Below are 14,175 nucleotides of genomic sequence, written 5' to 3'. Positions count from 1 at the left end.
ATTAAAAATATAGATGAAATTATAAATCTATAAAAAATTTGTATTAGTTTATTAATATATTAACTAGTTCTACTATTGAAAGTAAATATAATTATTATTATTTTAGGGAATATATGATTTAATTTATAATATGCCCATCTAAATTATCATTATTTTAAAATTTTCCTCGAACATACTGATATTTATAATAGTTCTTGAAATAAAAGCATTTTTAATATTATAAATTTATATTATATTTGTTTCTTGAAAAAAAAATAATACTTTTTTTGATTAAAAAAAGCAATTATAAAATAAATAATACTTAATAACAAAATACTCCACAACAATTAATATTTTATTTTATAAATTTAAAATAAAACATTAATTTAAATAAAATAACATAAATTTATATTTAAAAATATTAAAAAAAAATATATTTATTTTATTAATAAAATGTCGCAAACTAAAATGTAGCACACTATAGAAGAATATAAATAAGCATCAAAAATATTAAAGAAAAAGATTATCTAAATAGTTAATGAAAATGATTAAATAAAAAAACAAATAAAAATTATAAAATAATAAACATAATCAATAAATAAAAATGAATTTACATAATTAATAAGTGAAGCAATGATCCAAAACAATAGAATATTAAAACAAATATAAAATAAAAAAGAAATAAATATATAAATTGAAGAAAATAAAGATTTAATAAATGTATAAAAAAAGGATTAAGAATATAAACCAATAAAAAATGAATAACTATTAAAATAATTCCATTAAAAATTATAAAACAGAGGTTTAAATTATGAAATGTTATTTAGATGTACGGATAAATAAAATAAAAAATAAATTGAATTTGAGAAATTTTATTAATTATTGATTTAATTAAAAACAAATTTCACAAATGAATAATTAAATTAAATTGTTTAAGTTTTCGATGAAAATTGTAATGGTATTATTGAAAAAGAAGAATATTTAAGGTGTTTAGCTTTATATAATTTAAATAGTGAGTCTAGATAGAAATTAACAATCCAAAGAAATTAAGAAAAAACTGTTTTCATGAATCTTGTTTTACGTTTAAAAGAAATTTATAAAAACTAAAATACAAATTTTTAGCAGATATTTAATTCAATATGTAAAAAAGAAGATTAATAAATTATTAAAGTATAAGATCTTGAAGAATTTTTAACTAAAAGGAATATATTTTTACAAGAAATGGAGCTTTATTGTATTATAAGAGCTTTAGATCCATAAAATTAAGGTGAAATTAAAAGGAGTAATTTCTTAAGGGAATTTAATAAGTATTAAGAATTAATGAAAGAAGGAGAAAATTCAAAAGAAAATTAAATGAAAGAATTTTTAGATTTTTTATTAAAATTCAAAATTGATCCTATCAATTGGTTCAAAATTTCAGACGAAAAAAATTTGAAAGAATCCTCTAAAGAAAAATTAATTGAAAATGCAAAAATTTTAGCTCCAAATATTGATTTGGAAAAAATTTAACATTTTTTGAATGTTATTGACGATAATAATAATGGATTAATTGAAGAAGCTGAATTTTATACTTTCCTTACTGTAGATGAGACTCATGATTATTTAAATATATTGATTAGTGAAGGATTAAAAGTAGAAGAGAAAGAAAAAAGGAAATTTTGGAAAGGTTTTAAGATTTCATGTAAAAAAATGAGCTCAGCCCAGAAGAACTTTTCAATAGAATAGATAGAAACGGTAATGGAAATATTCAAATTATAGAATTAAAATTTGGATTAAATGATTTAGGACTAGAGATGAAATAAATTTCATAAGTTATTAAGCTTTTCGATAGTAATTAAAATGGAATTATTGATATTGAAGAATTTTTGTAATTTTTTAAAAATAGTTAGAAAAAATAACAGGTAAAATTTTAAATAAGCACTAAATAAGAAGAAGATTAAATTAATATTATAGATGATAAAAATAAAATAAATTCTAATTAATCTATTTCTAAATAGGTTAATAAAAATAAAAAAAAAGAAAACTCTAAATAAAATTAATTATAAGATAATGAATAATAAGATGACGAGGAAAATTAGTTTTAAAAAAATGGCGATTATGATTCAAATATGCAAGATAATTAAGATAATTAAGGTAATTAAGAATACTAAGATAATAAAGATAATTAAGATAATTAAGATAATTAAAATAATTAAAATAATTAAGATAATTAAGACAATTAGGATAATTAAGATTAATAAGTCAATATAGATAATAAAAATAACTAAGATAATATAGATAATTAAGATTATTAAGATAATATAGATAATTAAGACAATTAAGATAATTAGGAATATTAAGATAATACAAATAATATAGATAATATAGATAATATAGATAATTAAAATAATTAAGATAATTAAGATAATTAAAATAATTAAAATAATTAAGATAATTAAGATAATTAAAATAATTAAGATAATTAAGATAATTAAGATAATTAAGATAATTAAGATAATTAAGATAATTAAGATAATTAAGATAATTAAGATAATTAAGAATGTTAAGAATACTAAGATAGTTAAGATAATTAAGATATTTAAGATAATTAAAATAATCAAGATAATCAAGATAATCAAGATAATCAAGATAATCAAGATAATCAAGATAATCAAGATAATCAAGATAATCAAGATAATTAAGATAATCAAGATAATTAAGATAATCAAGATAATTAATATAATCAAGATAATTAAGATAATGAATATGATCAAAACTTTGATGAAGAAAATAATTCTTAAAATTAAGATGAAGTATAAAATAATTTTGAAAAAAATGATGATGATTAAAATGATTATGACTAACATGATATTTCCTAAAACAATTATTAAGAAAAAGAGGAAAAAAATAGTGATAATTCAATATAAGAAGATGAAAATAAAATAAAAGAAGATAATAGAATAAGAGTATAAAATAATATTTATATATATATATATTAAATAAAAAAATATAGAAATAGACACTAACTAAACCTATAATAAAAGATATAAAGTAAAAAACAAAGTAAATATAATTCAATTAATATTAAAAAAAGTTAATAAACATTAAATCTATTAGACGAAAACGAAGTTAATCCCAATAAATAAAAAAGTGTTAAATTTAATCTTTAATTTCCTAATGCAGATATTTAAGACAAAATATTAAATGAAATAGATACAGATTTCAATAAATATTATTAAAGTCTTACCTCAGCATACACTGATACATAATTTCCACCACAATTAGATTCATTAACAAAAAATATTAAAGCCTTTCCAAAAGCAAGTTAATATGTATGGCTAAGAGCTAGATAATTCTGTGAATAAACTCCTTAAATATTTTATTAAGAAATTTCACCTAATGATATTAAATAAGGTATTTAATAAAATAAAAAATTTTAATAAAAAATTAAAAAGGAGAATTAGGTGATTGTTATTTTTTAAGTAGCTTAAGTGTTTTGGCAGAAAATCCAAATTTAGTTAAACGCCTTTTTGTTACGCAAGAGTATAATGATAAAGGCTGTTATTCATTGTGGATGTGTGTAGATGGAGAATGGTAATAAATAATAATTGATGATTACTTTCCATGTGATAAATAATCAAAATAGCCTGTATTTTCACGCACAAACGGACCTGAGTTATGGGTATTAATAATGGAAAAAGTTTATGCAAAGATCCATGGTTCATATGATAAAATTGAAGCAGGTTAAACAATAGAAGCAATAAGAGATTTAACAGGGGCTCCAGGGAAGACTATAAAAAATGAAAATGTGGAAGAAGTTTGGGATTTTATATTAAAAAATGAGCGTAAAAAATATTTATTAACATGTGGTTCTTAATCTGATGATAGAGGAATGGAAACTAAAAAGGAATCAGGTATAGTATCTTCACATGCTTATGGAATTCTAGATGCCTAAGATATTGGAATTGCAAGACTTATTTAAGTCAGAAACCCTTGGGGGACTATGGAATGGAAAGGTGATTGGAGTGATAAAAGTAATAAATGGACTCCTGAGCTGAAAAAAAAAGTCGGGTTTTAAGACAATGATGATGGAATTTTCTGGATTGATGTGAAGGATTATATTAAAGAGTTTTCAGAAACTAGTGTAAACTTTTTAAATGAAAATTATTTTTATTCTTCAAGGAAATTTTAAGATGTATAAAAAGTGATCTTTTGTTTTAATGTTAATAAAAAATGTCATGCTTATTTTTCTTTATAATAAAAAAGCGAAAGGCATTTTGCAAAAATACAGAATTCAAATTATAAATATTCTATTATTAGACTTATTATTTGTTAACTTGATAATAATAAATAACCTTTTAGTTATTTAGGAGATTCATATAGTTGCTTTAAAGATGTTCTTTTATACATATATTTTTAGTTAATTATTTCTTATTTTTTTAATTTATAAATAGACTTTCTTTGATCATGAAGTTCAGCCAGGTATATATGCTGCTTTTATAGAAGTAGATTGGCAGTAAAAGTAATGCTAAGATTTTGTTTTTAGTATATACTCAAGTTCTGAAGTAAATTAAAATTAAATTTGTTTGTATTTTTTTTTTAAAGATTGATTTAATGAATGGGTATATAGAATAAGGTTAAGGCTATTATGAATTTATGAATAATTGTGTAGCTTTAAAAGAATTTAATTCGATGAAAGAAAATAAAAGAACAGTTTATGAAGAGTGCAATTAAATAATTAGAGATTGTGCTTCGTTTGGAGGTTATTTGTTTTTTTGTTATAGAAATTAATCTAAAGATTTTGTTTTGGATGAAGAAATAAATCTATAAGGAGAAAATTTGCAAATTTTAGAAGATAATAATCGAGATGTATTATAAGTTGATAAAAAAAAAAATTCTTTTAAAATTAATTTAAAACCTGGTTAAGTTCAAATAATTAAATATTTAATACAAAGCAAAGGAAACGGTGCTTATAGTTATGGTTTTGATTAAGGATATATTATTAATTAAAATATTAGTATCGATAAGATTATTTAAGATGCAAGAATTAGTAAAGAAAAGGGACAATAAAGAGATGATAAAAATATCTTTTTTAAAAGCATTAAATATTAAGAGGGAATTATTCTTTTTTATATTAATGAAACTAAAAATATTATATATAAGGAAGAGCTTGAATTGAATTTAAATAATTTGGTTGTAGACAACAAGCCTAATAATTAAATTCCAATATAAATAGAAGTAAAACCAGGATAAGTTGACTATGTTATTTTAAAAAATATTGATAAAACATAACCTTCATCTTATTCTATGAGTTTTGGATATTAATTTAATAAAATTTGATACTTTTAATAAATATATTATTTTTAGTTTTTTATAGAAATATTTTAATAATATATAATTTTTTTTTATTTTATTTTAGAAAATTAAAAAAATAATATTTGTACCAAAAATAAATTAAATATTTTTTTTTTATTTAAGTAAAACGAAAATAAATAATAGAAAAAATGAATTCTCTATATTTTAATTCGATATTCTCTTTAAATAATAAAATTTAAAAAATATAATTTAGTTTTTATTTTTATTGTAAATTCATTTAATTTCCTTAAATTTTATTATTTCATATTTCTAATTGATTATTTAAATTTTCAAATTAGTTAATATTATATAACTCACTACTGATATCCCTTGTTTGTTAGTTTTAGTTAATTCTTTAAATAATATTATCTTATAAGTAATTAACTTATGTACTATTTTTAATTATAAATCTATTTAATATTCTTAATTCTTTTACTCTTTATAAAATAAATACTTATTATATTATTTATAATTAATTTAATACTTAAATAATCTTTTGTTCCTTTTTTTATATCTATTTTATATATATTTTTATATATAAATTAATTTTATTATATACATTTATTTTTTATTATTTAAATCTTTTCTAAGAGAATTTTAATTTTTCATTTAATCTTCTAAACTAAATTATTATAAAACTTAATAGTTTTAATTTTAAAATTATTGTGTTAACTGTTAAAACATAATTTCAATTTGCTTGATTTACTTACTTTTCTTCTTTTAAAATTTATGAAGATTTTTAATTTTATTTTATTATTATTCATATGATTAAATTTCAAATTGATTTTAATTTGAAGTTTCAATCTAATTATTTTAAATTATATTAAATTTTATGTTTTTTAATTTCCTCATAATTTATTATTTTTCTAATTAAAATAATATCTATTATTACTATTATAAAATGCTAATTTAATTGATAATGTTTTAATGAAATTATTAATCGTTTTATTATTTATTTTTAATGATGTTTTAAAAAAATTGCCCCATTTTTAATTAAACTTATAATATTTGATTTATATTTTTTATATTATTTATAAATATAATGTAAGTACTTTTATTTATTGATTAATCAAAAATTTAGCAAGATTTAGTCATTAATTATATTATTTTATACATATAATTATTCATAAAAATTGATTTACAAATTATAAGAAATTAAAATATATAAAGTTTATTAAAAATTATAATTGAATAATGATAATTATTTAAAATATTTGATTAAAGAAATATTCATTTTATATTAAGAAAAACTTAAGACAAAACAAATAAAAATATTCTTTAGTATTTATAAATATATATTTAATTGTAATTTACTTTATAAAAATTATATTTTATATTTATAAAAATTAATTATTTTATTTAATTATTAAATAAATTTATGAAATTATAAAGAGCTTAATAAATAATAATTAAATAATTTATTGAAATAAAAGTTAGATAAAATAGTTAGTATAAATAATACAATTTACATTTACTATTCTTCATAATATAATTATAATATTAATAAATCATTTATTCATTTTAATATATTATTGTTTTCATCTGAATTTTTATTTTACTAATTAGAATTAAACTTTAAATTTAAATATTTTACATTTAAAATCTAACCTTGTTAATTATAAAAACAATATATTTTATTTTTATTTATTTTAAAAAAAAAAAACTTAACCTAACCTAAATTTATAATAAAAATATATAAAATTAATCTGTAATATTTATATTTAAATAAATAAGATAAATATTAACAACAATAATGATTTTAAAGTGCTCTTTTGAATTATTTTTTTATATATTTTTGTTTATATTTACCTTAACAATATCACTTTTACAGTAAAAATTATACTTATCATTTCCTTAAATTCCTAAAGATCATGCTTATGTAGTATAAAATTGGCTAAAAGAGCCGATAATAGACATAATAGCAAGTAACTAAGATTGTGATGAATATTTAGTAAATTATAATTATGCGGGAACAATTGAAGGTTGTGATTGTTAATAATCTTCAAGCAGTCTTTATGTTTTAAAAATGTTCAAAACTAAATGCACGACTCATTAGTTAATAAATTAATGCTAGTAAATACCAGCAGTACCAGGTTCAAAATTTAACTATTGGAATATAGAAGGTGAAAAAATGCATTTTTGTATAGTTAGGGCAAAAGGATTTACTTATGCAATGAGTAATTGTGAGAATCCACAATATAAAAAATGCGGAAAAGAAAAATAAATATGTCTTCCTGCAAATTACAAATGTCCTATAAATTAAATTTTTTATGGAAAAGACAAGCCTTCAGAAAGTTATATTTAAATAATTTAATTAAAAAATAATTTTATATTTATAAGCCGTGAAGAAGAGAAATAACTTTCAATTGTTTTTGGAATTGTAAATGAAGGAAAAGGTGTGTGTAAGTATTTTTAACAATAAGAAAATGTAAGTGTAGATAGGAATGAATATTTTTTAAATTAAAAATTCAAATCAGGTTGTGAAAACGAAAAATCAAATAGATTTTTTTTATTTTCTGAATCAAATGAAAAGGATTTCTTTGAAGTAAATAATTATTCTTCATTTATTTTAAAGTTACCTAATTATGGTAATAACGATAAAATTTTTTATGGATTATATTTATAACGATATATTGAATGGAATTCTAATATTTTAAATTGTAAAGATATTATGATCGATTTTATTAATTTGTAAAAAAACTAAATGAAATTAAAAATTTATGGATTTTTTGTTGCATTATTAATTGGTTTTTATTTGTTTTTTATACTATTATTTTTAGTATATTCCGAATGTTTTTTTATTAGAAAATTATTAAAAATTAATATATCTCAGCATATATTTGTTTTATTTACTTTATTCTTTTATTGTCTTTTGTTGTTAATATTTCTACATTTAGTCTTGTTATTATACAGGGAAATATTTTAAAAATATTAAATGATAACTTATGCTCTGATGATGAAACAAATAAATATATTAATAGTTATTTTTATGATTACATGGAAACTATTTTTATATTTTAAATTATAATCTTTACTTTTTCTATTATTTTAATATTGTTGAGTATTTTTATGTATAAAAAATATTTTGTTCAATTTAAAAATAAGTTTTTAGTTGTTAATGATATTAAAATACGATAATAAGATAATAATAAAGAAAAAATATTTAAGATAATAAATAATAAATTAATGTATAAAACATAGAAGAAATTGATAATAACATATAATAGAAATAAATTATAATTGGTTAGAATTCTGATTAAATAAATTAACCATAATTTTAAGTTTAAAAAAGTAAATTTTTTTATTTTTCTTTATTGAAAAAATAAAAAATAGTTTAATTAAATTCAACAACATAATATGAAAAACAATAATAAGTAAATTTACAATAAAGCATTAATCCAAATAGTCTAATAAATAATAGTCTACAGAAAAATTAAAATAATGCTGATTATTATTAAGCTCATAATAATTCAAATAACCAATAAAATACAAAAATACAATAAAATCCTTTAAATAAAATAGATGCTTAAAATTCACATAATGCAAATCAAAATATTTATGATAAAAGCTACTATGAAAATGAAATTCTTAATTTAGAAAAAGAAGACAATGAAATAAATAATTAACTTAAATATTAAAACTAAAGTAAAAATAAAAATATCTTCTAATAAAGCTAATTATAAAAAGATATTATTAATGCTAATTTATATGAAAATTAATAATAAATAAATTAAATTTAAAATCCTTTAAATAATTAAGTTTCTGTGTCTACTTTACCTCAATAGTTTAATTTAGAATAAAAAGTATAAGAAATTTAAAAAAAATTTGAAGTAATTAATGCTAATAAAAGCAAATAAGATTAATACTAACTTAATGATGATGATGATAATTATTATAATATAGATTTAAATAGAACCAAAAAATAACACAATAGAATCGGAGGAGGATATAAAGTTAATAAAAAAAAATGAAAAACTATTTTTTTAAATTTAATATTTTTAAAAATTTATTTAATAAACAAGCTATTATTTACAACTAATTAATTTATTCTATAAATTTGTTTTAAATGCATAATATATTGTCTATTTATTTATTTTGATTTTTTTTATATATAAATAATGAATTTATTTATTAATAAATCATTAAATAAAATTCATTTTGTCTGCTATATTTATTTTATTTCAATAAAATAAAAATCTATATATTTTTTTTTTTTTTTAAATTTAGAAGGAATTTATTTTATAAGATATTTGTAAATCATTTGTTTAGTTTAATTAAATTAAATTTCATTTATTGATTAGTCAATTTATTTTTCAATAATTTTTTAATTTTAAAGAAATTATAAAATATTTAACAATACTATAATTTTCTATTAAAGTTTATGATTATTAGGAAAACTATTAACTTATGTTTTCGGATAATTTTCGTTAATATTATTTGTTATATAAAAATTCAAAATTTAGACTAATTAATAAATCTTTTATTAATTACATTTTAAATTTCATAATTTGTATTATTTAAAGTATTATTCATTAAGTTTTCACTTAGATTCTTTATTTTCAATTTTATTTTCTTATTATATAATTGCATTTTTATAATTTATTTAACTTTTATTATTATTAGAATTGTTATTTCGATCTAGTTATACATTTCTTCTTTTATATTAAATTATATAATTTATATTCATTTTTTTAATAATATTTTTAAATATAAATATAATAAATAATTATTATGAAAAAAATATCATTATAATTACAAAAAGATCATTTAATAATAATTTTTAGATAAAATTTATATATTGTCAATTTTTTTATTTAAAATTTTAAGTATAATAAAAAAATATTTAAGTAAATTTTTATAAATTTTATTTATTTGGATATACTTTTCCTATTATTTATATTTATAAAATATTCTCTATATCTTAAAAAGTTTCTTAATTTTATTTAATTTCATTTTTTTCTTTTTTGTATTAATTTACATTTATATATTTCTAATTATTTTGTATAATTTTTTTTAAATCTTAATGTCAATACTATTTTATATTTTCTTTAATTTTTGTTCTTCTAATTTTAAAATATACTTTGATCTAAATTAATTTTTATTTGTTTCATCTTTTCTTCATTTTTCTAAAATATATTTTTTTAAATTAGCTTAAATATTATATATTTTAATTGCTATTATTAAATTTTTTAATTTATCCAAATATTCGTTTATCAATATATAATTATTTACTAATATTTATCATTATTTGAAAATGAACATAATCTAAATTATTTTTATTATTAATTTGTTTACGATGAGTCAAATAAATTTTTATTTTTTTTGGAGGATATATTAAACTATAATAAATATTATAGAAAAACATAAACAATTTTAATAAAAAAGTATTTAATAATATTAAGATTATTAAAAATTAGTTTTTATTTCATATAAAAACATTATATATATAGATATGTATATATATATATATATATATATATATATATATATATATATATTAATAATTCATTATTTTTAATTAATATTATTATACATTATTTTAAAAAAGAATATATTTATCATAATTCAAAATCAGAGTCAGAATTATGAGCACTAAAAAGTTAATTTTTTTTAAATAATTTAGATTTTTATAAATTCTTATTTAAACTTAAGCATTATGATATAAAAAGAGTTTCTTAATTTTACACATTTTAAAAGCATTGTTTTAAAGAAATTTTATTTTCTATTTCTTATAATTTTATTTATTTTAACAATTTTATGCTTTTCCTTTTTTTTTCAAATAATTACGAATTATTTGTAAAAAAAGGAGTATCCTTTTATATTTGTAAACTTTTAATAGAGTTTGTTATTTACTCAATATATAATTCATTTTATATATTTTTTTTTTAATTTAAAATCAAAGTAAACTTAAATTTATATAAAAATAATTAATAAAATATATTTTTTTTACTTTTTATAATAACTAGTTTTCTTTGGTTTATTATTAATCTAATATTTTTTCCAATTAATTTTATAAATCGTTTATTTTATCGTTTTGATTTTTAGTTTTTACTGTAAATTTTTCAATATCAATCTTTTTTTATGTTTTTTAATTTTTATAGTTAAAATTTAAATTTTAAATTTGAATTTAAAATATAAAAATTAAATAATTAAACACATTGAAAAAATATATTTACATTTTTTGTTCTAATGATATTTTAAAAATTATCGAATAAATATTCTAATGCACATTTATTTAAATTTTCTATACTTATATCTGTTTCAATTAAAAGATACTTTAAAAAAAAAATATTTTATTTTTAACTATATATACAATACTTAAGCATTATTATTTATTTTCTCAAATATTTTTAATTTTTTTTAGTTTGTATATTCATCAATTTCTATACTAACTATTATATTATCATTATATTCTGTAAATATTTGCTTTATTTTATTAAAATAGCTTTAGTTCCATATAATTTAACTATTTAAGTTTTCTTAACTTACTTTTTTAAAAAATAAAAATTTATGTTATTTTTTTATGTTATTAGTATCTATTTTAATATATATACATCTAGCTTTTAAAACTTAAATTCCTTTATTCTATATATTTTAAAAAATTTTAACTTCTCCTATTTAAAAATATAAAATTTAGGTTTTTTTGATGTTATAAATTATAAATTAAGATTAATTACCGAATGCTTTCAATTATTACTAGAAGTTTATAATAAACTTACTCAAAATACATATTTTATACCCTTTAAATAAATATTTGTTTTATAGATTAGAAAATATTATTTTTATAGATTTATGATTGTATAATTACCATTTTTTGATTAAAATTTATTTGTTAAAAATTCGAATTTCTTATCCATTTTTAAATTATATATTTTTTTATTTTTTTCAAATTAAATTAAAGTTAAAAAACTAAATTAATATTACATTACATAAAATTATTATAAAATAATAATGTTTTTTTTTTTTTTTCATAAGATAATCTTAAGAAATTTATAAAATGTTAAACTACATTTTATTAAATGAAAGCAAAAAAATTATATAAATTTTTCTTAAAAAATTATTAATTAAAATATATTTATGTAAGTAAATAAGTATAATTTTTTTTATTAATTTTATGAATTATTTTTAATTGAATAATATTAATTCATCTAAACAAATATGCAGGGGTTATATATTTTTTAATTTGAAAAGTGTTTATAGTTTTCGTTTAAAAAGGAGAGTTGAATTCCAAAATTTTCTTCATTAAAAAATAATATAAGTATATTTGTTTATTATAATAATAATATGAAATTAAATATAAACTTTAAAATTATGTATATTATTATAATTTAAATATTCTATTTTTTTTTACTTTTATTCCTTAATATTTGCTAGTAATTTAAGAAAATTAACTAATTTCCCTAAACGGAGTTCTTTATTTATCAAATTTGTTATAATTAGAACTATTAGAGTTATTTAAAATATATCTAATGTTTTTTGTTCTATTACTACTTATAATTAATCTGCTATTTTTATTCAAATGAATTCCTCCATTTTATTAAATAGCTTCAGGATTTAAATTCTCTTTATTTTCATCAAGGTTAGTAAAAGAATCTAAAGAAGTATTTTCTAAATTAGATTAAAAATCATAAAAATCTTATACTCCCTAATGTTAATTCAAATTATTTCCTTACCCATCAAACTAAACTTCTTATATTTACTTTTCGATTTTTTGTAGTCTCTTTAGAGAAAGAGTGCTTTAGCAAGATGTCCATTGAATTTTGGATTTTTTGACTTTCTAAGGGGTTTTTACTATATTAAAAGCATCATAAATTTATTAAAAACTCATATAATTATAAGACATTTTTTTTTAATATTTATATTATTTTATTTCAAATATTATTTAGATTTTATTAAATTAATAATATATTTATTATAATTTTAGTTAAACACACTATTTTTTGTAATATATTTATATTAAACTTTTAGCATTTTAATGCAATTTATATTTTATTTTTATAATATAATATATGATATATATTAAATATTATTTAAGTATATTATATTCAAAAAATAGTTAGATTTATTATTTAAAATTAAAGAACTTTATAATTATATACTTTTTATTTTTTCGAATAAATATTAGATAAATGAATACATAAATTTTCATTTTAAATTGAATATTATAAAAAGTAATAATTAATATTTAAATTAATTAAATTAAATAAATATTTTATATTGAGTTCAATTTTATTTTATTAAATAATATATTTATAAAATAATATATATTTAAGATATTTAATACAAATGAAATAATTCTTTAAAGGAGTTTTAATTATAAATCATACATAAAACTAAGATAGATTAGATTTTTAATCTTTACAAGAATTAGCCTAAGAAAAAAATTTAATAAAAGATGAAAACGGTATTATATTATTTTATTAAAAATTAAAAAAATAGAATTTAAAGATATTATATAGCAATTAAATGAATTATGTATCTAATTAATCAAATAAAACCCTTAAAGCTTAGATTAATTCAATGAAATTTTAAACTACTATGTAATAAATAATTCGTTTATTACTATAACAAAAATATATATATTAAAAAGGGTTTTAAAGACGAAAAAACCTAAAAAGAAATAAATTAAATTTGGGAGAACGAAAAGGAAGTTGTTTTAGATTACTTATTAAAAAAACTAATAATTTTAGAGTTTTAGAAAAAATAGAATGGTCTTTAAATAATAGATTTTATTCTAAAAAGGCAAAAAATATAAATTAAATGACTACTATTATTGCTCTTAAAGTATATTTTTTTTATACTTAAATAAATATTTAATTTATTTATTAATATATATTATTATATTTTACAAAAGACATAATT

At 15.9% G+C, this 14,175-nt stretch overlaps 1 protein-coding gene across 1 annotated transcript, besides 11 other annotated features; it reads left to right on the top strand. All coding sequences in view use genetic code 6, as the record gives it.

Annotated features, from left to right (window-relative positions):
• Positions 1-341: 341 nt before the first annotated feature.
• Positions 342-388: a microsatellite.
• A 1,699-nt stretch (positions 389-2,087) lies between these two features.
• IMG5_070690 (hypothetical protein) lies at positions 2,088-5,298 on the top strand (the record flags this gene model as incomplete). Its single annotated transcript, XM_004036725.1, has 4 exons — positions 2,088-3,372; positions 3,414-4,354; positions 4,413-4,542; positions 4,589-5,298. 4 exons carry the CDS (start codon positions 2,088-2,090, stop codon positions 5,296-5,298), a joined length of 3,066 nt encoding a protein of 1,021 aa, XP_004036773.1.
• Positions 2,092-2,720: a microsatellite.
• Positions 5,299-5,301: 3 nt separating the features above from the next.
• Positions 5,302-5,380: a microsatellite.
• Positions 5,381-5,818: 438 nt separating this feature from the next.
• Positions 5,819-5,853: a microsatellite.
• Positions 5,820-5,853: a microsatellite.
• Positions 5,840-5,885: a microsatellite.
• A 729-nt stretch (positions 5,886-6,614) lies between these two features.
• Positions 6,615-6,661: a microsatellite.
• Positions 6,623-6,675: a microsatellite.
• Positions 6,676-10,752: 4,077 nt separating this feature from the next.
• Positions 10,753-10,811: a microsatellite.
• A 2,296-nt stretch (positions 10,812-13,107) lies between these two features.
• Positions 13,108-13,147: a microsatellite.
• A 399-nt stretch (positions 13,148-13,546) lies between these two features.
• Positions 13,547-13,579: a microsatellite.
• Between the last annotated feature and the right edge of the window lie 596 nt (positions 13,580-14,175).

The sequence above is a fragment of the Ichthyophthirius multifiliis genome (assembly GCF_000220395.1).
Source record: "Ichthyophthirius multifiliis unplaced genomic scaffold scaff_1120509250386, whole genome shotgun sequence".
NCBI lineage: Eukaryota > Ciliophora > Oligohymenophorea > Hymenostomatida > Ichthyophthirius > Ichthyophthirius multifiliis.
The sequence above is the reverse complement of the archived record's forward strand: the minus strand, read 5'-3'. Positions and strand labels throughout refer to the sequence as shown.